At 39.9% G+C, this 27323-nt stretch overlaps 1 protein-coding gene across 9 annotated transcripts in view; it reads right to left on the bottom strand.

Annotated features, from left to right (window-relative positions):
* Nucleotides 1-27323, bottom strand: part of MBP (myelin basic protein) — a 110648-nt gene that overhangs the window by 33431 nt on the left and 49894 nt on the right. For all 9 annotated transcript variants that reach the window (XM_086894653.1, XM_086894709.1, XM_086894700.1 and 6 more), the window contains one exon: nt 20666-20756. In XM_086894653.1, coding sequence (XP_086750779.1) covers nt 20666-20756 — 91 coding nt within the window. The remainder of the gene's footprint in view (nt 1-20665; nt 20757-27323) is intronic.

The following is a 27323-nucleotide window of genomic DNA, read 5'->3' on the forward strand; positions in this document are numbered from 1 at the left end:
ACTGTCTACAGAAGATGAACACAGAACGCAGTCCTGGTTACCCTGATTTGGGATGCAGCCCCGGGGAGGCAGGTAAACCATGCCTGAATTTTGCAGACAGAGATTGCTCCCCTGTGCCCCAGGCCAGCAGAAGTCATGTGTGAGCCTTGACACCACGCTCATCCCAGCCAGCAAACCTGACTAATGCCTGGCAGGGGCTTGGTGCTGCACTGGCCTGGGACTGGCAGCCTCCAGCTGGCACTTTCCTGGCTGCAGCAGCCAACAATTCATGGTTCTGGGCCGGTGCTTGCAGCAGCACTACCCACAAGCCGTTTCAGAAATAAAACAACTCCGCCTTGGTCTTCTCAGCAGGAAGTTTTCATTTTTCTTCTTCCTAGGAAGTTGTGCAGACACCTCACAGAAGGCAGAAAGTGCTCCATAGGCAGAAAAATAGCTGTGTTAATATTATCTTTGAAAACATAAAGTTATTTATTTCCCAAGTAAGTGCTGTAAGAGCATTTCTGCAGCCACAGATTGTGACTGGCAAAATGAGAAGTCTTTGATATTCACAGTCTGGTTTCCCAGAAAGTTACCTAGCATCCCTTTGAAATAAGTAAATTCGTGCAATCTGTTTATAAAGCCCTTGCACTTTGGTTCAATTCTCAATTTAGGAAGCAGTCCATTGCAGAGAATCACAGACTTTGCTTATCCTGAGAAAACAGGATAACCTGGACAGTCTGACAAAGGATTGCCACAGACTGCAAAAGTCTAATGTGCTGGAAATAGCAGGAAAATTGCCATGTACTTTCAGATTTGTGTTCATGGCCTACTAGGAATTTTTCTTCTTCCCACTGAAAGCCTGAAGCACTGGAATCAAGGATAAAAAAAAAAATACCGAAGGAAAATAAATCTAATTCCATCTACAGTAACTGTGAAGAATAGCTGGAAAAACACGTGGCTCAAGGATACCTTTCCAGGTCCCAAGTGCACCAGCAGGCTCTGCAGCCTCTTCCCACTCACTCCCTTGGGAGTTCCCCGTTCCTGCCCAATGCCAGCTCCAGCCCAGGCTCAGCCTGCCAGGACTCAGCTGGGATGAGACCAAGGCCCTGTGGATCCCCCTGGGTGTCTGGCCCACTGCTGCTGGCCATGCCCAGCCCTGTGCCCAAGTGGGACCTGCCCGGGCTCCGACAGCCCTCGCTGCTCCTGCTCCCCTGCCCGAGTGCCTGACCCTGCCTGCCTCGCTGTCACCCCAGCACCAGCTCAGCCCCACGGCTCATAACCAGGACAAACACACTTGCTCAAGTCTCCAGCTCTGACTGCTTGCCTTTCAGAAAGTATCATAAAGAGGCATTTACTGAAAAAAATTCCCTTCTTCCCACCCACATCTCCTGACAGCTCTTTCTGTGACAATAAATAAGACAGGTCTATCACTCACCCCATTTTCAATTTCCCAATTTTCTATTCTGGCAAGGAAAATATTTCTCACATACCTGAAGGGAATAAAATTAAGCCCCATATTCTTTGCAGGTGGCTGACACAACTTAGTTGAAATCAGCAATTGTCAAATTATCCTACTACTACATCCTTCTACTGATGGCACAAGCAGCATGTTGCAATCCATATTAAAAAAAAAAAAAAAGGGGAGAAAAAAGAGGATAACTTGGTGTGGAGCTATACCACGACATTATCTGAGCATCTATTCTTTTTCATACAAGTCTAATTTATCATTTGATACAGTTTGACTAGATGATTGCAAGTTGAAGTCATGCTGCTTACATCTTTCTCTCATTGCCAGGTCTGTCACACATAATAAAAGGTGTCAAGCTTCCCAAATACAGTGAAAGTTAACTTACAGAGTAGTTCACACTTAATTACTGCACACTTTGTATGGTCCTTAGAAGCTGCATGGGGCTAAATGATAAATCACATCACCTCAACTAACCAGCAGATAAAACTACATTTTCTTCAGACGTTACTCTTCTGCTTGCAATGAAGTATAGACTTGCTACTTTTTTACGATTATTTTGACTGGTATTCAAGTCCATAGGAGCCACTTGCACTTGTGTGAGTGGCAGGACACCCAGCCCAATTCACAGGAACTTTAGCATAATCGGGTGGCTGTAAAACCTGTATATCAAAAGTGCATGTGCAAGATTATCCAAAAACAATGCATCTGTATAGCTCTAAGTCTGCATGGATTCACAGGCAACTGACACCTACTTAATGGAATAAACTATTAAGTTTTGTAAGCAGAATTCTTTTGTTAGCACTATCCTGCATATACACGCACACAGATCTGATGCAATTAGCAAAAGCTGGCTTACCTGGTGACAGAACAAAGACAATTCCCTTAATAAATATAAACCCTTAACAAATGAATAAATGTCAGCAAGAGTCAAGGGTGGATGTACTGCAAGGCAGAGGCACCACATCCCTGGGGAGTGCTCCAGGTTACCTTCTGACAGTGAAGTTTCTCATGTGGCCATACAGTTTCTCCAGTAACATCTACACAAACATTCCTGAGCATTAATAACTCAGAGGTACCAGCAGCATTAAGCCTGCAGAAGGGCTTGCTAACTAAGATCAAATATGCTTTAAATGGTAGCCAGAAAAGGAATGGACATGGAAATTAAATACATTTAGAAGAGTCAGTGATTCTATGGAAAGAAATTTATTCAGAGACTGTCTTTTCGTGTTTTGCAACACAAAATAGATCAAACAAGGCTCTGCTTCTGAAAATCACGACATTCAAAGAATACCATGGCACTTGAATGCTGACTGGAGAGATGCCAGTGATACCAGAGAAGCAATGTCTTTTCCTCCTCTACTGAAACACTCTTTGCCCCACACAATAGCTAAAAAGTCTTTAAAAAATGGCTGAGTGGAACTCTTTTATCTCCGACTAAGCATACATATCGAGTACTATGTGCTTCATCCCTCTTACAGGAATTACACAGTATCATGATCCAGAACTAAACTGATCAATCCCTGGGAAATGCCCATCATATTGTCAAAGCATTCTTTAGTCCTCCCTGCATCTGTTTTACACAAATTGGAAATTTATGTAATACAAAATCTCTGAGGAACTGAGAAGCAGCCTGAGCCATACCCCAAACGGCCTGAAAAAAATCTGTTCTTTTTGTTTGTTCATTCTCGTAGTACAGCTGTGCACGTGACGTGTGTCAGGATGTGAATTCTGACATCCTCAGGCACCCAGCCTGCTCATTAAGGTTTTTTTTTTTACATGGGAACATAGATACAAAGGTGTGGAAGAGGGAAGTAAAGAGACTGTAAGCACATGAATACAGGGAAAGAAACAGGACCTAGCCCTAGGAGAGATGGAAAATGTTGCTAGGGCCCTGCAATTTAGAAGGCTCCTTTGTATGTTGCTATCCCTCAACTTTAAAATAAGGGACAAACAATTTTTTTTGTTTTAAAGGATGCACATATAAACATAAATCATTCACTGAGAAAGAATTCCAAAGTAAAGAAATAAATCTTTAGATTTCAGGATCAGTTATGTGCTTGTGAAATTTTCAGTTCCACTTAGGATGTGAACACTCTACTACTGTACATGTACAAAACAGACCAAGAAACCAAAAATAAAAGCTTTCAACCCATGACCATGGCCAGTGCAAGACACATGCCATGACCTTCAGATCAAGATCCAGGTGCAGAAGAAGGAAACATCCTGCTCCCCTACCAGCAGAAGTGTACTCTCCATACTGCACATTCCTCTTGCTTCCCTTGTCTTGCTGCCCCATGAAGATGTAACAAATCAATTGTTAATGTCTCTTCTTTCATCAAACAATGGAATGTGTTCACCCAGAGCAATTTAAAAATGACGGGTCTCCAGAAGTGAAGTGTTTTCATTGTGTAGTTACTGCCCCAAAATGCCTCCCTTTTTGAAGAAAGCTTTTGAGTTAAATTGCTTTTTAGGGCAAAGTTACTAGGAAGACAAATTCAGCCCTGTCACTGGTATGACCAGGTTGTTTTGGCAGTAAAGTCTAATGGAAATCAAAAGCAATCAGGCCAAATGTATAGCCACTCTACCTTGGAATTAGGCTTTGTCAAATGGGGTGGAGAGAGAAGGTGGCAATAAAGCAGTGGCTATCAAATTCTGCTTTGGGACTATTTACTTCAAATTTAACAAACCAATCCAAACAGCTTACAATGAGCTCAAAACAAATTAAAAAGTAGAAACAAAAATCAAATTAGTGCTTAGCCAAGTGGAACTGGATGTCACAGATGGCTGCTGCTTAAGAATATGTGTCCATTTATCCATCTTGCTTGGCTGCCCCGAGTGTGTTCTTACAAAACACACACAACTAGGGGCACTGCTGCCAGCCAAACTGGAAAGGTTTAGTGGTGTCAATATTTTGCCTGCCAGGTAAAAGCTCATATGCAGTCTGGCATCAGGTATTTTGACCTTCAACTCTTCCAAGAAAATCCCCAAACCCTGCCCAGACTTCCAAATGCCAACAGTTGTTTCACATCTCAGAGCTCTCTGAACATGGTATTGACAGCGTTCATCACTAATGCTCCCATGGACCAGATTTTTCTAGTCCTTCCCTTCCTTTTACAATTCTTCCTTTGAGACTGAGCTGAGAATGTGAAAATGCTTCAGAATATTCTGTGGAGCTCACCACTGCGTTTAACATTCTTCATTACTTAACAATACACTCTGGTTATGATATTTTTGATATTTTTCCTGGAGTATTTAAAATTTCCTTAAAGTATTTCAGAAAATCCGTCCACAACATGCAAATTGCCTGCTTAAGAATGTTATGTCACTTTTTGTTTCCTGCCAGTTTCGTCCTCTTAACAGAGAGGGTAACATGTTGTCAATTATATCATGCATATTCATATGGACTTTGTTTTGGTAGGTTGTTTTCTAAATCTGAAGAGAGATACTAATCCACAAGTACTTAAAATAATCAAGAGAAAGGAAAAAAGTTCAGCAGTAGATTTAGACATTCACTTGTCTCCATAAACAAAATCTTACGGGGACCCTGAGAAAACTGACTGTACTAAACACCCTCTGCAAGATATAATAAAACCAGCAAAGCTTCCCCACCTTCCCATTCTTCCTTGGGACCCCAGTTACGCAGCCGTTTGCTGTCATCTAAATAACCACTTGCTTTTGGCCTCCATTATCATAGGTTTTCTACTCCACCCGGAGAAAATTAGATTGCAAAGGGAGAAATCCATGTGTCTTTTACTCAGCAGGACTATCAAATCAAGTGTCAAATTTATACATTCCCATTTCCAGCCTCTGGCCCTCCAACAATGCAACATCTGACAAACTGTATGCACCTCCTGATTATAAGCAGCTCAAAGCCAACCATCACAGCCTATTCTACTGGGATAGGCTGAAAGCAGCAGGAAGAGCTAGTGAGATTCTAGAATCAGCAGTTGGTCATATCTGAGATCCAGGGCTAAGACTGAAATTCCTTCCCTTTATTAAAAAGTACAGACAAACCTGAAATTATAGATAAATAGTTCAAATATAAAAGTAAAAGTAAGTTTCTTATGCTGGCAGCGTTAAACTAATTAGCAGGGAGGAAAGGGAAAAAAGAAGCCCAACAACAAACCAGTAGAATTCTATGACAAGAATATAATTATTACATTGAGGCCCATTTCAGTGGCTGAGAACTTGCAATTTTGCTAAAGAGCACGCTTTTTTTTCCTTGAGATCTTAACAGGGTATGGGCACTGCATCAGCAAATAATGTGAACTCCAGATCTTAATTTTAAATGAATGCAATTTATATTCTTCAACTTTTATTCTTCTTCATCTAGAATGAAAATGTTAGGTAATATGAACATCTCAGAGAACACAGAATAACATGTATTTTTACTTATTCTGCTGCTAAGCGTGCAGCACTTGTGTGTCATACAAATTTTTGTTTGCACACACACATGCACAACATAAGAAAACCTCAGCTTTGTTACTAGTTTTCAAATTCAAATTCAAAGAAAATAGAAGACATCCTGTTGCTCTGTCTTGACCAGAATTTGTTATTACAGCAGAATGGCCTCAACAGCCCTGAGCAATGCTATTATCCCAGGTCATCTCATCAGTATTCATTTGTGCAAGGCTGGAATAATCACTGGTATGTGGCTTGCACTGTCCCACATTCAACATTTAAAAATCAAAAAATGTAACATCTGAATTACTTCATATTGACCCCTTTCCCCCCTGCCCTTTTTTTTTTTTTTTTTTTTTTATGATCAGGGATGCAAGAAAAGAGATAGATAGGCTAATATTGTTTAGAATGTTTGTGGGAACAACCAGGTAAATCATCAAGAAGCTCACCAGAAGGAGAACTTTGTGTGTTCGTTGGTAGAGAAGATGCTAGAAAGCAGCTGAAGTGCTGACCCCTGGCAGTAAAGGAAGACCACAAAGAGAAGAGGATAAGGAAGAAAAGGAAGGAACCAGTCAGATGGAAGGATGCAAATGCAGCTAAAGAAAGCCTGGCAGAAAGAAATGGATCAGCAGGTGAGATGAAAATGTGGTGAGAAAAACACAGGGAAAAAAGACTGTTGGTAAGCAAAAGCAGACAACAGCAGTAAAACAGTATAGTCACACAGAAGGAATCAGTCACAGAAAGAAGAAAAACCACTGGGCTGGAGAAATGACCCAGAGCATAACAAAAGCACAGTCTGTGGTTCTGTTTTAGGATCTTTAAACTGCTTTAAGGAAAAGCAATAACACCAGACAAGAGACTGGAGGGGTGGCTGGGGGGAGGTATTAAAAAAAAAATAAAAAAAAAAAGCACCAGGCAGGTTAAACCACAAAAAATCTCAAATATTTGTTTCTGCAGCACCCTATTCTACTAAAACCAGGGATCTGGTAACAGATCAGGCTGCATTTCTCAACTGCCAAACAGGTTTAGTTTGAGATGGTAACAACAAGGTAACAAACTCTGACTTTCCTCCTCAGAAAGAAATCATGGCAACCAGCGACCCTATTGTGCTTTGTTGTTGCATAATTGTTAAAGAAATGCTTTCCGATGCCCTGTGAGAGGGGGTACTATCTCGAAAGCTCAAAGGGATTGTTCATTTGATCACTAAGCACAGTGTTATTCCAACCACTCATGCACGCAGAGAATGCCTCTATTCTTATGTTCCCCTGAGAGTTGAGGTCATCTGAGATATGTTGGCTATCACATATAAAGGCCGAGGTAGAACTGCTGGCAGGATGTTTTACGTTAAGTATTTTCACAGACCTGGAATTTCTCTTCTGCCTTTTCAGATGAACTCACCAACCACTGGGCTAATTTAAAAGGTGTCAGGATACAAGCAATCCTTCAGTTAAGAGTTCCAGGCTTGAGACCCTGTGTGCTGAATGGTGAAGCAGTTTTAAGAATGACAAAACAGATACAGACGTGTTTTTGATCCACCTGTCTCTCCCCAAAGCCTTAGGCAGAAACCCGAAAGTGCATTTGATTCAACATTCTTAGCACAAGTAGATACTAACACATGAGAAAAACAAAACAAAACACCCAACCAATAAAAAAAAAACAAAACAAAACACAAACCAAACAAAAAACCACCACACCCAAAATCCCCAAACAAATCTCCCAAGAAACTGCACTCCAAAACACAAGGAAAATCCCTGCACTCAAAAACCAAAGAAGGCTAAGAAGCTGCACACGGAGACAATGTAATTAGGAAAGAATAAGGTTATTCCCATTCTGCCCTGTTCTACAATCTCCTATACAAGATTTATTGCTTACCTCTGAAATTTTGTTTTATAATATTTCATTCAAGTCACATCCCTGTGATGCACTTTAATGATTCTTGAATTGTTTTGTTGAAAACATTAAGTTGTTTACCAGTAATCTCCAAAATGAGATGCTCAGCCTCTTACCCATAGATGTGTTAATTTAAAAAAAATCCAAACAACAAAACAAGCCACCTCTGATTCACGCCACTTTAGCAGAAGCAGAATATAGACAAGAGCTCCAATTGGTACTATGTGCTGAAATCCACAGAAAATTACATGCTTTCCAACTTACACTTCAAAGAGACAAGGAAATTGCCTATGCATCTCCACTGTGTGCACATTAGTGTTCTCTGAATTAACACACAAACCAGCCTAGGAATTAAACACATGAATGCACAGAGCATGAAACGACATAAATATGCTTTATCAAATTCCTCCCCCTAATCCAAGTTGTAATTTTTTTTTCTTTGCCCCTTTGGAAGACACAACTTACTAGCATGGTTGCTTATTTTTGTGTATAAATAATATCCTTAAAATAAATGTGCTGTTGCAGCCACAACATTTTAAGGAGGTCTGAAATGTTGTAAAACCCTACACTTAATGCAAATTAACTGCAATTTTCAGAAAGGTGTGACCTCATTAGCAATTCTAGAAAGAAGAAACGTTAGGATATTTCACTCAGATGAAAATGTCACTATTTGCACAGATTTTCTGTTTAACATTAGAGAGAAAAAATTACAACTTTCCAGCATTCTCAGATCCTCCAGGTCCCTTTTCATTCACTTATTAAATTAGCAAATAAAACAACTAAATAAAAATACCAGAAGTATCAAGTATTTATATAGCTCCTCAATGAAAATTAACCAGCTAAATTAGAGGGGTTATATTTGTATTTAAATCGGGATATTTGAACTATGATTCTTGCCTCTAAAAAATACTTGTTTTTATGTTGCAGTGTTGCACCACAATTATGTCAACGCAAGCAGACTAATAAAGATGGAGGAGAAAATGCCCTGAATTCCAGATAGCTCCCTATGTCAACCTATTTTATATTCTGACTTTTCCCACAATTCTTTCCTGATAGAGAACATGATTACAATACTCTGAAAATACACAGAGAGTTGACTAGAAAAGCCACGTACTCGAACATGCCAGTAGTGCTTGGGTGCCAAAGCCAGTGTGTGACTTTAAATCACATGCTGATTTCAAGACATTCACTTCTGTTTTCTCGAGGGGACAGCTCCACAGCTTTCTTTTTCTTATTTTCTTTTTTAATGGAATCTTGAAATTAATTTGCAAGAACATTTCAGTCTCAGAAATCCTCTAATAGGTACCTTTAGGTAGAGCTAAAAAGGGTCTTTTTGCTTAAGAACTAAGAAAACACAGTAGAAAAGGCCTCATATTTTCAGTGCGGGAGACATTTTTAATCAGCACACACATTAAACAAAAGTAACCCATGGGTGGCAAACATGTAACTCAGAAACAAAAAAGACATTTGTCCCTCCTCAGAATTATTCAAAACTGAACAACAAATTACAAGTCAATATAAAAGGATTGTTGGGCTGAAGAGAGGAATAATTTAAATGCTTGCCTTCAGGGAGCAGCCACTAGCAGAGGTGTATTGCCACAGGTGTGACACTGCAGCTGTAACCCTGGTCAAGAGCAGCAACACTATTTAGAAAGGCTGCTAATGAAGTACACATCCACAGAGAATAATTGTGCTGTTGAGATTCTGCCACTGGGTTTACCCACATAGAACAGGTTTTATCATTGAACTGCACTTAGTCTGCAAAAATCTAGAGCAATTTGGTTTGTGTTAAAAGCAAAATACTGCTTGGTGTAAAAGCATCTGACTGGCAGGGAAACACCTACTCTCAGGAACAGGAATCAGCAATAACAACCTTGTTATGGTCTAATGTTTATAGACCAGTAGGCTCAGTGAGGTCCAGTCCTTGACTGGGTGCTCCTTAGTGACTGAAATAATGCTGGGAGGGAGTCTGCATTTGGATTATAGTACTTTAGTACCAGAGGGAAAAAAAAATCCTGTGCACCATGAAAATAATGAGAGCAGCTGAAAAAGAAAAATCCCAAGTAAGAATGCATTAGAAGTCTTAACTCCTGGGTTTCTCACTTTTAGAAAAACCCTCAATTTAATCTCACTGATCATCCCAATCCTCATCCTGAAAACAGGCCACTAAATATAAATTACTACAACCAGGTGAATGCTGATTTTAAAACAAACACCAAATTTATTGTCTCTGGCAAATGGAAGTCACATCTCTCTGCTGAAGCCTGGGGGAATTTATCACAGCGGAGTGACAAACAGTTATTTTTCCCAATCTTCTGATTCTCACATTAAGTCCAGATTCTCCAAAATATCTCGGTCAAAACCTGGACACTATTTCAAAGTGTTAAAGCATGTCCTTAATTCTGCTGAAATCTAGTGAAGTTCCTCTACTGATTTTCACCTATTATTCCCCATCTGTAGTCAGCTCATGATGACTGATGTTGGCCAGCCACTTATGCCTCAAAGAGTGGAAAAGGAAGAGGGAAGCTCTCCTTTCTCAGAAGTCTTAAACAGTTTGTGGTTCCAGGTTTTATTTTAAGTATGAACCTTGAAAAAATTTTGCCTTCAGAGCTTCATATCAGAATTATATATTCTGAAATAGAGCAGTAAAATTGTTTCAAGAAATTTTGGCAAATAAATCAAAATAGATTTATTTTTCAGAATTTTTATTTAATGCTGACTCAGGCACTCAGGCTTGTTGTATAACTGGAATCCACACATCTATTGCCTGTTTTATAATAGATTTCCTATGTTGACAAATGCAGAAGGCATGTGATACTACAGAAATAAAATCTGGAGACCAAACAAGAGGGTCTTGTGGTCATTTTAAGGATGACCAGTTTATACACAAGATTGAAAATGATACACAAAACAAAGGACAGCCTGAAAGTAAGCGAAAGGGAGCAGAATAACACTGCTGCCTGTTCCTCCCATAGCCTTGCCTTATAAAGTGACATACTTGACATACTTGCGTATTTTAGACCTGATGAACAGGTGAAGCAAAAGCTGGCAAAAATTTATCATGTCTATACCTAATCCTGCCCAAAAAGGTTTTCCAAAAAAATCAGTTCACTCATGGAAATAAATATCAAATCTGCAATTAAAACTTGCCCCATCCATTTTGGAATAAAATTATCTGTTGCACCTGTTTGATTTTGGGCTGCAAGACGTCGGCAGACCAGAAAATGGAAATACCTGCCTGCCTGAAGCTGCCCCAGGGCCATGATCAGTGCCTGATGTGAAAGACAGCTACCTCGAGCCTGCTGGCTGAGCTGATGACTTCAGCTACCACAGCTCAGCATCTTCCTCGGTAGGAACTCGGGCAGAACCACTGCACGGCTCTGTTAAAATCAGCAGAGTTGTGGTGCTGAAGAAGCAGGAGGTCTCATCAAGGTAAACAGTCACCACATCCTGATAAACATTCAGAGAAGCAGGCTTATTTCAAAGAAGGAATCATTTGTCAAATGTCAAGTATTTATTTTAGAAGCATCAATATTTTCATTTTGTCTTCACTGAGTCCAATGAAATTAAGTCTATTCATTGTAACATAACATGGTGGCTTAGTTAAGTGTCCAAAACCTATCATCACTTCTGTTTCAAGAGCCCATTCATTCACTTTTTCACAAGCAGAGGTTAAAAGAAAATCCTATTACAGATATTTCAGAACAGAAATAAGAACTCCTGTGAATTTCTTTCATCTGTAGACTGTTTCTATTGAAGTCACTTGAGACAAACATATTTAGAATTATTTTTTCACAGTCCATGCATGTGTTAAAACAACTGAGGTTAATCTTTAGAATGCTGATTTTTACTGCAGTCCTCCTGCAGCAGATTAGTATGATGCACAGCAGAAATTTTAAGATGCTACAGCAAGAACCACCAAAAAGGGAAAAAAAAAAATTCACAATGGATGACAGCTACTAGAAATAACTCAAACTAATTTAAAGTTGCTGTTTTGATTGAAATATTTGTATCCAGTATAAAAATGGTTCCTTCTAATGAAGTGGGACTATTAAAAGGACTAGAGAAGGCCAAGCTTTTCACAGGCAACAGGGAAGGGAAGCATAGGGATGGCTCTAGAGAGGGAGCCTGCTCTGAACAGCACTGGAAATAAAGAGCAGCATTATCATGGCTGTTCTCTGCCCCTTGCAAGGCTTGTGAGCGACTGCAGTCTTGTCGCCACCAGGATGTTTCTGTACAAGTACCAGTGTGTGCACACCAGTAAATACTAGTCCTTTTCACTTCTATTTTCCTCATCAAAAATGGATTATCTCAGATGTGAATTTCTGCTCTGTTCCTCCTTGTCAGCACTTAAAGGGCCACTGTCCCACCCCTGAAACTGAACTATTGCACAAGTGCTGCTGAGCCAGGCATTTGAAGGAGTTAAGCCAAACCACAGCCAGCCTTCTCGAACAAACGCGTAACAGAGAGCCGCAGCCTCAAGTATGGATTGGATTTCCTGCCTGACACGGTACTGGAGCCCTGGAGTTTCACAGAGCTCCAGGGTACAGCGATGGGAGTGCCAAGGGGAAACTGGCAGATGCCAAGTCCTGCAAATTTTCATTCACTCATTCAAATGCTCTGTGACTCTTCTTACTTTCACTCTCCACCACCATCAGATTCATTTTCAGTCCTGTGGACACAGCTGCAAATGCCATATGTGAGGCTGAAGTACAATTTAGATTAATCCAGCATAGGAATAAAAATATTTTGTTAGGGTCAGCACCAAAACAGTGTGCATAGGGTGTTTACTATTGCTGTCATTCTCTACTTCCATAATCCTTTCACTGTGGGCTATTTTTCGCTTGGTTCTCCTTCCAGAGCTACACCCATCACACACTCAAGCTGGAATTTTTGCTGCTGGACAAGAGGATGCAGCTACAGTGGCTCTCTCCCTGCCCTTCCCTACTCTATGAGCATCAACCTCAACATAAGAAAATCCACAGGTTTTTCCACACTTCAGCCCAAACCTTTAATGTTTTAAGGACAAGTTAATGGACTTTTGATTTTTAAGCTCAATTCACTATCTTTATAGTTTTGGCAAAGTCAATAGAGCTAATTACAGTATCATGAGTGAACACGACTTAAAGGTGGGCGTGAGTGGAAAGTATCATTATGAAATCCAACCCAGAATTTCTTAGGCCTACCAGATCCTCATGAAAAATTGGAATTTCACCCACTCAACAACACACTGGATGGGAAACATTAACTCAGCACTGACATACTGTATTTATGAGGGCAAGATGTTTACCCTTTTTCCCCTTGGTTTCTGTCTTCTTCATTCAGATAAGAAAAAAAATCTGGGTTTGGATATGTCTTTCATGCTGTGTGCTATGGGCAGCCTAATGGAGGCCAGACACACAAGCAGATGGGGTCCAGACCATCAGCAAAGTGCTTCTAAGCAGGGTAACTGGTGACTGCTTAAAGTCTGAGGAAAATCCACTGTTTTAACACTATTTTTGCAATAGGACATTATTCTGAGTCAAATCAGCTAAGGATTATAAAGGATTTTATCTAGAAATTACATAATGAAATTCCATAGTTTGCATTATGCAGGAAGCCCAAGTTGATGGCTTTTGTTTTTTTTTTTTTAAGACACACAAGTATTATCAAATCTTAGCTGCTGTTTTCATATTCCCCTAACGTACGGTACAAAAACTCCTTCTATTTCTCTTCTAGCCACTGCATTAAAAAGTGAGCCATGATGTAATTAAAGTTTAATGACAACATCTGTTTCAGCTAACCCAACAGAAGAGTGGTTGGCCCACAGAGAACTATTCTGCTTCTTCTTTCACTCAAACCAGAACTGAGTGGTTATTCAGCCTCAACAAAATTGGAAATCAGACAACAGCAACATTGCAAGTCCTTTCTCCAAAATAAGGATCTTTCAGAAGCACTTTTAATTCATTTACAGATAAAATCCTGCCTTAACCCAGCAGGGTGGTTCATAAGAATCAGAGGCAGAGAACACTAAGGAAGTCTGTGCACACAGAATACTCTCTTGGGCTGCAGCCTGCTAACAGGACAAAGATGACAAAATACACTGGGAAAGGAGTAATTTGTTTCATGACTAGCTAATTAGCCAAAAGCCTCATATCACCATCCAGAAACATGTGACATTAGACCACCCTTGGCCATCCTCACGTTTACATTTGGATACAATGCTTATTCTGGATAACAACAGGATGGTAAATGCCTATTGTGCTTCCCCCCCATCTTGCATACAGACTCACTCTTATTGAATAAACAAGGGGGAAATAAACCACCAGCTCCTGTACACTGTTACAGCAAGCATTAAAATAATGAGTAAGTAATTTATTGTTAATGTGCTGACTAATTACAGCAAGAACAGCCCACCACTGCTAAAAATACAGCAGGCATCACTGTCTCAGCCCCACGCCTACGCCAACCACCCAAGGAACAAATCCAGTCCCTATGAGATCAGGAAAACCCAGACCTCTGTTATGTATGTTGTTTGCATGAGGTACACACAAGAAGAAAAAAAGTAAAAAGAACCAAATCAGAGTCATTAAAATGCTCTTAAGTGCTTGTGCACTCATTTTGCAGCAAACATCAATGTCATTGTAAAAGTAATCTTAAAAATTTAGATGATGCTACTGTAAAACACTGAATTAATTAATTAATGGCATATTAACTAATTAGATGTCCAAGAGCTACTGTTACTGTTTAAAGAATCAGATGATGCCAGGAAAAAAAAATGATGTTTGAATTCTATTTTCAAATAAAGAAAAACCATAAAAATTAACCATAACCAAAACAACCACAGAACAAATATAGAAGTTGCAAGTATCTACACTTTATAAAAATCTTCAAACCTTAAAATAACAAAAAATCCTACCAACTGGCCAGCTGTTGTCTCTGAACTCCTACAGGTCTCTTTCTACCACAGCACTTCAGGCTTCGCTTGTTCATATATAAAAACTACACTCAGTTTGCAAAACCCACTTTATGATGTGTAAGATAAACAAGATTCAGCCCATTCCCCAAAGAAAAGATCTGCTGGTAGGTATAAAATACCACACCAAAAAGGGAAAGCTGTGAGCCATACCTCTGAGACAAATTGCACAAAAAATTGCATACGGGTTTTTTATTAAAATGTAAATCTATTCTTTCCACTCAGAAAGCTAACCCAGGGTTGCTGTTGTAATCTTGATACATTAGTGGTCTCTGGATGAAAGCAGACAGGCCAAGTCTTTCAAGAAACTGGGAAAAGGAAAGAGAGTTAAGGAAAGTGGAAATATGTGGATAGCTGGAAAACCAGAACCATTACTTAGCTTATAATGAAAACCAACAGGACGCTAAATCCGCCCATTTGCCTCTCGGGCAAGAGGAAATAACTGCACCACGGTAATAACACCTATTTTAGAACCATTTTCTGTCTCACCAGATTGATTTTTTTTTTGTGTAAGCTTGCCATTATTTTGCATTAAAGTCATGGCTTGTGTTCCACAATTGATCGTGTTTACAACAATAGAAGCTTCCCAGGAAGATCACTGAACTGCAATAACCCTCAGCTTTGAGCCAGCTCCTGGCAGGACTGCTTCACCTCCTGATAAAGGCCTTGTGCCTTCCAGATCCTCCCTTCACATTCTGCCCCCTCCCCTTTTTAAGCAAGGATCAAAAAGCAAAAACAGGCACAAGAAAAGAGTGACATCCATACAGGTATAACATACAATAATTTACATTCCCAACTTTGTAAGTGTATGCCGTAAGACCAGAATACAAATTCTCTCATTTTCTAAGACAAACTTTATAAACCACCAATAAGAAAAAAAATAACCAAAAAAAACCCCAAATTGGCATTCAGTGCACAGCATCCAAAAATTCCTGTGTTTCAATGCAGTGGGACCATGTTAAGGCATACCCACAGTGAGCATGACTGCATCTGTCAAACCACTACAGATGGAAGTCTCATGGAGAAAGAAGTTCTTCATCCTGCATGGGTTTACACAACTCCCCACAGGACATTCTGTGTGGGACACACAGCAGCAGCCATCAGCATAAGCAAGAATCAGAGTGAGTCAGGGTCACCGTGGAACTGTGCTCAATGTACATTTTCTTGCTGTATCTCTGAGCTCTGCACACAAAAAGATTCCTCAGGACATACCCAGTACTGCAGCTGGAAACAGCAGAATGGCAGATGGTGCTGAAAAAGCTCTACAATAGGATCTCTCCTTTTTGAGGGGAAAAAAAAAGTGTTTATTTTGCCTCTTTTTAGTAAAAAAAAACCCCAAAGAACAAACAAACCAAAAACCAAAACCAACCAAACAGAAAACCCCCAAAATCCAGCAATGAATAACCAAAGCACAAAAGTCCACCACCAAACCCAAATAACAACAAAAACCCAACACCTCACAGTACAACTCCAGGCACACAGCATGGACCTCTGGAAAGCTCTAAGCCAGAAGAAAAATGGTCACATCCAGATACAATTTTAGACCTGATCTACCAGATAAAAAAGGAAACCTTCTGGTTTGAAAAGATAAAGTCCTACTCTGTTTTCCCAAGGAAGATGTTTTTTACCATGAGGGTGGTAAAACACTGAGTGTGTTACCCACAGAGGTGGTGGAAGCCCCATCCCTAGAAACAGTCAAGGTGATGTTGGACAGGGTTCTGAGCAACTTGATTTAGTTCAAGGCATCCCTGCCCATGGCAGGGGGTTAGGACTATATGGCCTTCAAAGCTCCCTTCTAACTCAAAATATTCTGTGATTCTATCATGAAAAGCTACCACACTTTGACTTTCACTGCCATCAGAAAGTGGAATACACAATATATAACAGTTCCCCTTACAAAAAATCTTGCTTGTAATTTTATGCTAATTCAATCCCACAGGAAAAAAAGAAAAAAGTATAATTAAAATTCTGCATTTGTCATTTTCCAGGTTAAAGTAATAGGGGTTGCACCAAAGAAAGGAAGGTCCAATCCTTCCAGTGGTCAGAATGACAAGCAGTTTTCTCCCCTGCTTCTGCCTGACTGTTGTAGCATTGGATCAAATAAACTTCTGAAAATATTCTCTGGAAGTAAGAGAAGCTAAGAGTCCCCTCCTGACCCATTTCTGTAAATGCACAGCACCATAGCCAGCAATGTTCTTCTCTTCCTTGGACTGAGATGTAATTCACAATCCTTTTCTGACTACATACTGGTTGCAACAGAGACCATGTTGACTACGTGCAAGTTCAACAGAAGTTTGTAGCGAGCAAGACATTCTAGCTCCACACCACAGATGCATATTCAGTATATATCAGACAACAGAACTCTGTTGGGTGCCACAAGAAAATCCTTTCAAAAGGCAAACAAAACTAACTCTTGTCAATTCAGAATTTCATAGCTGCAAATGCCATCACTGTGATGTCTTTTCTCTCCCAATACCCTTACCCTTCTGCTCCATTTCTCCACTCCATCCTCCTGTGCAAAATGTTCACTGCCTTTGAGAATCAGCTCTCTGAAATATAAGACACACCTGACTTGTTTGTTTCATAAAGCAGCTGGTACAATGTGGCTTCATCATTGGCAAGGTCATTTCATCTATACCCTGGTCTAAAAACAAATATTAAAGGGAAATGGAAAAAAAAAAAAAAAAAAAAAAAAAAGCCTCCTTGAATGGTAATTCCCAAATTTAACCCATACAAAGAGGAATAACAGGAAAACACATTTATGTGTGTTCACAAGTGTCCCTTTCCAGTAGTGGATCAAACCTTGCTTGAATTTACAAAGAATGCTACCAGGTCTAGCAGACTTGAAAGAGAACGCCACACTTGGCTCCTTACCATCGTGATATTTTCAACCAATAATAATGTGTCTGCCTCCAAAGCCTGGGCCCAGCTGATAGGCACTACAGAAACCACATTTACTCTGAAAGGATGTATTTTTTAAAAAAACCCTGCCATATTCAAATGGTACAGTTCATCAGGTATCTTCTGTATAACAATCCATAGCTGCTCTATCTATTCCATGCGGAATTCCAGAGCACAGAAAATTCCCTTATGCTGAAAAGTCATTATTGCCACCTGGTCCAACGCCAACACCAACCCTGCAGAGCGAGGAGATGAGCACAAATCAAGGGATTTCTGCCTCCTTGCTGAAGAGCCTTGGAGCTGGCAGCGCAGCCTTGGTGGCGGCCAGGGGCTGGCAGCTGCTGCCACCGGGTGGCTCAGCGACAAGGGACAGCCAACAATGCTGGGGACACGGCTCCTGCCAGCACCCAGAAGAGGCAGGCGGCTCCCAAGCGATGCTGCCCCTTCAAAGGGGGCTCAGAGGCCTCGTCAGGCTCCTCTGCTGCCCGGGTTAACCTTTCTGTAGGGGGTGGCATTGTCCAGAGAGAGCTGGGGGAAGGGGTCTCTGGGGAAAATAAGAAAGTCAGAGAAGAGAGTGATCTCTGTGAAAAGGGAAGGCTGAGCTGCATCCTCTCCAAGAGACTGGAGGTTATTAAAAATTCTTCAGAAGAGGGATTCTAGTCAAAGCTGGAGCTATAAATTAATCAACTATCAGTGCACAGTGGATGCTCGGTATAATTAGCATCACTGGGGAAAAGGAAAGAAGAAAGAAATGAGGGATAGCTTGAAATAGATCAAGCCAGAGGGAGAATAACTGAGCAGGATCTGTAATCATTTAAGTCACAGAACAACAAATAACTCACCTAGGGAAAACTGCTTCAAACTTATTCTTTATCTCTATAAGAGGTAAGAGTATTTTAAGAAATTTTCCTGAACTGCAGGGAAAGGCATATACAGCAGCCATTCTCAAGACAACATGAAACTTGTATCTGTCTAAATATTCTCCCTGATTCTTACTACTGTGGTTTTATTTGCACCTTCAGTCCACTTTGATTTACTCACTTGACCAGGGTAAAAGAAGATTTAGACAGACCCCATTTGCATCATACTTCATCTTTTTTTACCCACATCTTAAAATTTAAAAAAAAATAAAACCCAGACTGACATTTGGAAAATGGTAGGAGGGTTGATATAAGATACTGTAGTCTGACTGGTTTTGGGGTTGGAAAGAAATTTTCCTCCTTGTTGTGTGGAGTTATCAAAGGTTGATCAGTGTCTTGTGTTAGATAACCAGCTCAGTTCACGGATTTGGAACATGGAAATATTTAGCAGTTAGTAAATCATTAGCTTTAAAGACCACATAGCACGCTGCATGTTGACTTTCTTCAATTAAAGAATTTGTTGATCCAGGATATGGATCACTGGATGGTGAGTTTAAACCTACCAACAGTGAACTTCATGCTTAATTCCCATCTTTAAACTCACAGTTCCCACATGGAACCACAAGCCTGACTAACTACTGGTTTAGCTCACTGGAACATGGGAGTAGTGATCAAAACACACAGAAGGTTTAAATGCCTGAGATTTTGCTGGTAGAAAGAGGCAGATGGAGATCTCCTTGCTTTGCTGTCTCCACCCTTCTCACAGAAAGGAAATGAGAGATCTGCACTGAGAAGGGCACAGTTTGAGATGCACGTTACACCGTGCCATGGGGCTTTACAACCAGTCATACTGGATCTACTGCAAATAACTGGCAGAGCAAATGGCAAGGAAATGAGGTAATTAGCCTCAGCACCCATTTAATAAAGTTGAAAGCTGGTTCTAAAGTCCACTTGTGGATTCATCAGACACTGGCACCATTTGATCAGCGCTGGAAACATTCATACCAGGGATTCAGGCTCATGTGCCAATCACACTATATTATCTCACCGAGAAAAGATGATTTCAAACAAAACCAGTTCAAGTGGTTTCCTTACATAGTAAGAAAGACTCATTATCCATGCTCCATTCCTTTTGTACTTTGAAAGAAAAAAAAAAAATCCTTAATCCTTATGGTATTCAAAAATACTACACTCATCCAAAAGTTTTCAAGCTAGTCAACTTGAGTAACATCCACATGACCAGCCCTGCCCTAACCTCTTCTGCATTAATGTTAGACTGCTGCTTCTTTATTGGAGTTCTATTAGCCTATAATCAACCTGAAGTTATACCAATAAGGTTTCCTTTATCAGGAAAAGGTGCTTCACCCAGCAGGCGGTGGGGTACTGGAACAGGCTCTGCAGGGAAGCGCTCACAGCGCCAGGCCTGACAGAGTTCCAGAAGTGTCTGGACAATAAAGGCACATGCTGTAATTTTTGGGGTGTTCTGTGCAGGGCCAGCAGTTGGACTCAATGTTCCTGATGGGTGCATTCTAATTCATCATATTCTGTGATTCTATGATTCCCTGACTCTTTTCCAAAACTCAGTGCAGAAGAAAAGGTCAAATGTGGCTTTCAGATCAAATAATAAAAATATCAGCAAAACCTATATGGAGAGCAGGGAAGGGATTCACAGGAAAATACCAAGAGAAGCTCATTTAAAATCTAGGCCTCCAAGAATTCTCAAAGGTCATACAGTCTATCCTTCTGGCACAAGATGATTACATCAGTTTAGACAGTTACTTGTCTAACCTGTTTTTCAAGGCCTGCAATGATGAATCTGCACACTTTCCAGATGATGTATCACAATGCTTTAGTATTTGTTTCTGTATTTCCCTTCCTGACATTTGATCACATCTTTCTTTTTGCAGTTTTAAGAATCTACTGCTTATCCTCTCCATTATGGATGGAGAAAAGTTTGTTTTCCCTTACTGCATAAACCTTTAATTTTGCCAAACACTTGGATTCAATCTTTCTCCTCCTCAGAGATTGTTTGTTTTAGACTGCTGAGAGCTCTTTGTTTTCTTCTTGGTCCTTTCCTCCATCTTTTCAGGTCTCTGTACAGCCTGCACTCAAATGCGGTACCTCAACATTAAATATATCAGTAGATTTTGACGTGAATTCCCTTTGTATTAACACATCAAATAACATTTTCCACTTTTCACAGTAACTCACCAAATACTTCATTATCCTCTGATGACTGCTGTGTTAGTCTGGCTGCTTTCGGGCTCTCCTTAGCAGCTTCCTCTACCTTGGTTTCAGCGTTCTGTAAAACAAACATTTACTGAGATTAGTTCTTCTTTTACAGCTCTCAAATAGAAACACTCTTCAAACTTCTTAATTAATTAACTTCTTACATTTTTGATGACTACAGGTGGTTTTGTTATCTTTGCTATACACATGTAGTTTTGCAAAATATTATGAACAAATACTCTGACGAAAGTCTGATTTTTTTTCCTTTTGAGTCTGTTCTAATCTGACTAGGCTACATAAATCGGAGAGTTAGAAAAAACATTTAAACAAGAAAGAGATCTTAAACCATAACAGACTTGTAAGTTTCCACCTTTCCTCTTCATATTTAATTTTATTTCTATTGACGTACTTCATGTTGACTTAGTGAACCAAGAGATCAGAAGATAGTACACAAATATTTCTCCTTATACAGCAAAGGCAAGTGAGCTAGAGCTTCAAATCTTTAACCAATTAATGAACTTGACTGTTTAAAGCATAAGGATTTATCTGTTTCTGAAAAAAGCATATTAGCTACCTAGTGTTAGACTGGGCCCAGAGATAAGACAACAACTTCAGCACTTAACTTTCCAGAAGTCAAAACATTTCATTCCCTAGCTAGAAAAGTCTGAAGAAAACATAATCTGTGAAACACTGAGGTTCAAATATTTATATTGCTACTAAAGAAAAAACAACTCATGTTTTAAAAATGTTTTACTTTAGTACTCAAGAGAAACATATACACAAGCTTACAGCAATGCAGACATAAATTGCATGAGCAGTCAGCTGTTGAATGATGGATAGGAAATGACTGATACAATATTAAATATTACTGGAAAGAGTTGACAAAGGAATAAAAGAGGAATGTTGTCTGCCTATGCTTTTTAAATGATACATATTGCTCAATTCAGGCATGTGCTCATTTGGAAGACTTGTGTGATGTTTGAGAAATGAAATTTTTAAACTCTGACATATATTTGAAAAGACTGCAATACAATCTGTTCCTGAAAAATTACCATCTCTGCTCTCAGAAACATAGCACACTTGCAAGTTTCTCTTATTAATAACAATAAGGAAGGTGTCAGAAGACAGGTACTATTAACCTCCCTATAGAACAGAGGAGTGCAAACTTAAGGCACATAAACTCAAGACACTTTGAAGCAAGACAGCAAGAATTTTCAGAAAGAAATAAAAGATAAGACCTGGCAAGCCCACTGGTGTCACACAGCAGCTGACAAGAACCGGGAAAAGCAGAGAAAGAGACTCAGAGGAACAGTGCAGGTCCTTCCTGAAGCAGGAAGGACATGCAAAAGTGAAAGGATTCTACACTCCCTCCAGGCACCAACATGAGTGTGTCCCGTGCAGAAAACCCATCAGCTCAGTACCTCTCAGATCTGAGGAGGGAAGCCAGTTTTAGCAGATGCTCACCTCAGTCTGGCTTAACTAGTGTCCCTTGGGAAGATGGAGGGACCCAGTCAGAAATCAGTAGTGGCTATGCTGGGAGACAACTTGCTTTGGGTAAACAACTTCATGATCAGCACAATTAACTTAAATCCTGTCCCCCAGAGATACAATCTGTCAGTTGTGCAGCCACACAGTGTGCAATGCTGTCCACTCGGACAAGGGACATATGCTTGACAGGATCACCTGCGTTTAGAGGCCACTGCTTCTGTAAGCTGCATGTTGGACTCGAGTTCTCCATCCTATTTTAGTTGCTCTATAGTGAGCAGCAAATCAACTACATCTTTGCTGTACAGAGAGATGGAGAACAGCAGTCAACTCTGAAAAAAAGCAGAAGAGGACGTCTGCTACAGCAGAGTAAATCAATCCCAGAGGCAAAGAAAAATACTAAAAATTGTGTCATTTTGGATGAGACAGAATTAATACATTTACATGATCAAAAGTTCAGGGCTTTCCCAAATGAAGGGGACAGCTGAACTCCTAATAAGAGCTATTGCTCTGGGCTTGGTAAAGACAGCGCTCATTAGCTCCATCTTTAACTGTATTCCATCATATTTAGTGTATGGTAAAGCTGGCAGTAGAGGAGGAGCGGGATTGCTGCTCTTTATGCTCTTGTTCCTCTTAGGAAACAGCTGAAGGTCTGTAACCTGCTGCAAGGCATCAAGAGCAGCAGCAACAAAACACTACCCAGCAGAGACTCAGATGCATCTGTGAAACGTGCTGTCACGCCAAGCTCTTACCAGGGAGATGTTTGCATCCCTTACTTTGAAAACAGGATTTTGGCAGTCTCAGGGAAGTTAGAAAGACTGAACCCTGAGACATTTTAGTTTGACTTAAATCACTGTAAAGAACTACACAGCAGCTGTGCTGTCTGCTCCCTGAGTAAGGCACAATGTTGGTGTTGACAGATGCCAGCTCCAAGATGTTAACAGCAAAGTTGTGTGAAGTATTGGCCTAAAACATGACAGTGTATGGTTGGATATAATTCTGCTTGGCATGCCTTCTTAACCAAAATGCAAACTTCCAAAATACTTACTTTGCTTTATTTTTTCCACGGAAGAATCTCACATTATTATCACATTATCACTCAACACATTATTTCTGGCATATATAATATTTGCATTACCAAAACCAATACAAGACATATCACTGCAAAAGAACAATCAATGATCCAGATGCTGATCAAGCCAAGCTGTATTGAAAAAAAGTCAAGACTTGGTCAGTTGCTTGATTCTTTTTTCTATGGTCCTAACATTTTTTAAGCATCTCCATCCTTGCAATTATGAAGAGAAAAAGTTGAAACACATTCCCTTACACTGTCTGAGCTGTGCCATAGGAGATTCTTTACCTACAGTTACAGTGTGCTTTAGGCTGGTTATAAAAATAAAGGCCTTTTGTACATGACAGAGTAGACATAATTCTACCCAGCTCTTTCAGGTTGAGTACTCAATACAATTTCAGAAGTGAGGGGAAAATAGATTTATTTTACAGTATCAGTTCCCAGGAGAGTAGGTAATACCTGATTTAGCATGAAACATATATTATATAGGCCTAAAATCACAAAAAAACCTGTCTCCCCCAAAAAAGCATCTCCTGGACTACCCATGTTCCAAAATACCTTAAAATACCTAAGGAGCAAGCCAGCAGCTACTGCATCGTAACAGCTGGTGAAAGACTAGAACCACTTCTATTACTTCATGAAGCAGTTTCAAAATGAGATGTGCACGTACACTACAGCTCTATACATGTGAATATGTACACATACAGCTGCTCTTCATTCAGAACTGATAAATACTAGAATTGCTTTATAATCTGCCTCAGTTTTATAAGATATTTTTCGCCCAACTTTCCACTGTAGCTGTCCCCTGGTGCCTTAGGACTCAGTCCACCTGTTTTCCCATTATCCACAATGTGCACACCACAGTGTCCACATTACACAACATTTTAAAACTTTGATAGGTAAATATACAAATAACCAGTAGCTGTCAAAATATTTGCAACAAATGAACAGCAATATCAAAAATGTTACATATACACCCATTAGTGCAAGAAGAAGCTACTTTTTTTTTTGCTATCAGTGTCTACTTAGATGATCTTTACTTACATGGGAAATATTAAGATATCCTGAGTTACAGTGAACTGTATTCTGCAGGTACTGCCATATCAGGCCAGGTTAAAAAGTGAAGTGAGGCATATTACATTTAGAGAAGCAGCTAAGTCATCAAGGAATCACAGGCCTTGGAAATGGAAAGTTGTACTCCAGAGTATTCAAGCCAGCTTTTTAACTACGTTGCCATTTTTGCATACTAGTTAGGAAGGGCTTGTTTCTTTTCCTTTAACCACAAAGCTGTTACTCAATGACTTCATTTTCTAAGTGATAAAACCACACAGAAAAATTAAAGCTTCTCATCAGAGATAAAATGATTATTCAAAAAGTGTAATGTCCCAGTGAAAATTAAAGAAATCCAGCATGAAGCACAGAGTCATATTGTCTGTGCTTTCATTCCTGCCTTTTACAGTCTACTCCTTTTCCTTATTATATGTACTTAGCTAGTATGTTTAGCTCCATTCCAATGCTATGAGTGAAAACAGCTAAAATTTCCTTTCTTTTTGGAAAAGTGTCACACAGGCATCGAAAGCTGCAGCAAGACAACACAGACTGTGAGTGCATCAGCAGCTGCTTTGGCAGCACAGACATTTCTCCAGCTCCTTCTGTCATTCATTCCTCCCCACATTACCTTCCCTTCACAAAACCCAGCAGCACTGGGGGCATGGCTAAACATTTGATTCTTCCCCTATGCTGCATCTACAAAGCTAAGATAAACAACAGGCACCACGTCAAAAGACAGACAAGAGTTTCTAGTGGATAAAACCTGTTTTGATTGGCAATAAACCTTCATTTTGGAATAGCAGAAAAAGAGTAAGATGTTCCAGGCAATAACAATCTGGGTAATCTAAACCATATCCTTAGCAGTAGATCATACTGCTTCAGACTCAGCAGAAGAACTCTGCAAAACATTCCTGATTTCCCACTTCTGCAATGATACTCCCCTGAACTCTACCACACAAGGCTACCTTTCATTTAATATTCATTAAATGTATGTACGATGTTCAGGCTACAGTATACCTTCAGGACAATCTATACATTGTCTCTTCTCAGAGAACTTTCCATGGAGTTCCATGGGGAAACAGTCAGAAATTCTTTAGAACATGAATATGTGCTCCCTCAAAATCGTGACAGTAATAGGACTGAGAGACAAGTATCACTAAGGCTGTCAAATGCACAGATGTTTCTCTAAATACCAAACACTGCTGCAATGAGCAGGGCAGGATCCAAGTCAATCTTAAGAGTCATAATTTTCCTGTGTTTTTTGTATTCTTCATCCCCATATTAAGTTTTAATTATGTTGCTTTCATAAAAGCTGGAGAAATTCCTTGCTTGTTCGTATCATAAGACCTCAATCAGTTATCAGAATTTTTAGCTCCTGTTCACTGAGAGGAATGTCTACACATTGAGTTAACACAGTCAAACAGGTGAGATGCTGTGGACAACACTTATTAAGCAGCAGGAATTCATGGAATGGCAGCTGGCCCTCTTCAGGTGAGCAGAGATCTCCTGGACCTGCATTAACAAGTATGTTCAAACATATTCTTGAACTCAACCATTAATTTTCTTTGATGTGCAGAGTTCCCAAACGCCTTTCCACTGATACAGAAACTCAGACACACACTAGCAAGCACCAGGCCTCTCGCACTGAGGGTGAGTAGTCAATTTTAACAATGTCATACTGGCAGATTTGTACTCCTCAAACAATACCACTGACATCATTCAGGACAAGGCTACGCCAGACTGAAGCTGGGTTCGTGCTCTCTACACAGCTCCAAGCTCTTGAAAACATTCCAGGAACTCCTACACCAGTTTGTTCTTCAGTCCCCAGTCCTTCCAGTCAAGAAAAGGATGCAAATTTTATCATTAATTTTCAGTTAAATAAAGTAACTCCTTTAAACATCAAGCAAATCACAATCATTATCTCCAGCTTTCTATTACATCTTGTTTTCTCAGTTTAATTTTCATTTCTACAGATTTTTACATGCAGTTTCTAAAATGCAAGACTCACAGTATCCTCTACTTCATAGCTACGTATGTAATTATTTTTATGTTCCCATGCATGTGTCAAAATCTTATTTAAGGCATAAGAAAGAAAGAAACAATGACAGGATGATGGAAAAAGGGCTAGAGTTTCCAAGGACAGTTTTCTGTTCCTCTCAGCTTCAACAGCACAGTGCTACTGCTGCTGTCACCAAAGGAGGACTTCAAAAGGAGTAGCAAACAAAAGTATTCTCATCACTAACCCCCAAGGCAGACCAAGGCACTTTGATAAAGGTCTGTTGTGCCTCAAACACATTACCCAGGTCTTTGAAGAAACTGATTCAGTCTATTTTTAAACTTTTAAATACCAAGGGGTTGAAGTAAAAAACACTGAATTCCTATTAAAAAATTTGCTACATTCTGCATTATGGTTCCACACTATTTTGCCACATGCAAAACATGCTTCTTTTGTGAAGGTTGTTTTAAAACTACTTCTGTTTCTGGAGAAGTTTCACAGATTTCACAGAATATTCTGAGTTGAAAGGGACCCACAACGACCACCAAGTCCAGTCAAGCCAAAGGCCCAAACTGGGACTGAACGGATGACTTTGACTCTGTGTTCTTACAAACTGGGTAAATACAGGTAATATCTCACCTTTAAATGCTCCTGACCACAATGGGGTTCTCCTACTTTCTAACTGAGGTCTCTTCAGCTCAGAATGTAACAGACAAAGACAATTAGTGGACCTACAGCGTGCTACTTGTCAGCTTTTACTAGTCCACAAAGTATTCCCCTATCCTGAGGGCAGAAATTCAAGCATGCAAAAAGAAGAAAATGAGGGACTACATTACTGTGTCTGTACAACTGACAGAGACAAAAGGCATTTGGGAGCAAGATGTTAAAATGACAGTGTCCACTTGGTAAACAAAACTTAAATAAAAAACAGGTCAGACAACACCATGCAAGATTTAAGAGTTTTGCATTAATACTGTGAACTGAAAAAAAAATTATCTCAGGTGCCCTGTGCACAGGGAGAAGAAAAGCTTTGTAGG

The sequence above is a fragment of the Cyanistes caeruleus genome, chromosome 1, assembly GCF_971803275.1.
Source record: "Cyanistes caeruleus chromosome 1, bCyaCae1.hap1.1, whole genome shotgun sequence".
NCBI classification, from domain to species: Eukaryota; Metazoa; Chordata; class Aves; order Passeriformes; family Paridae; genus Cyanistes; species Cyanistes caeruleus.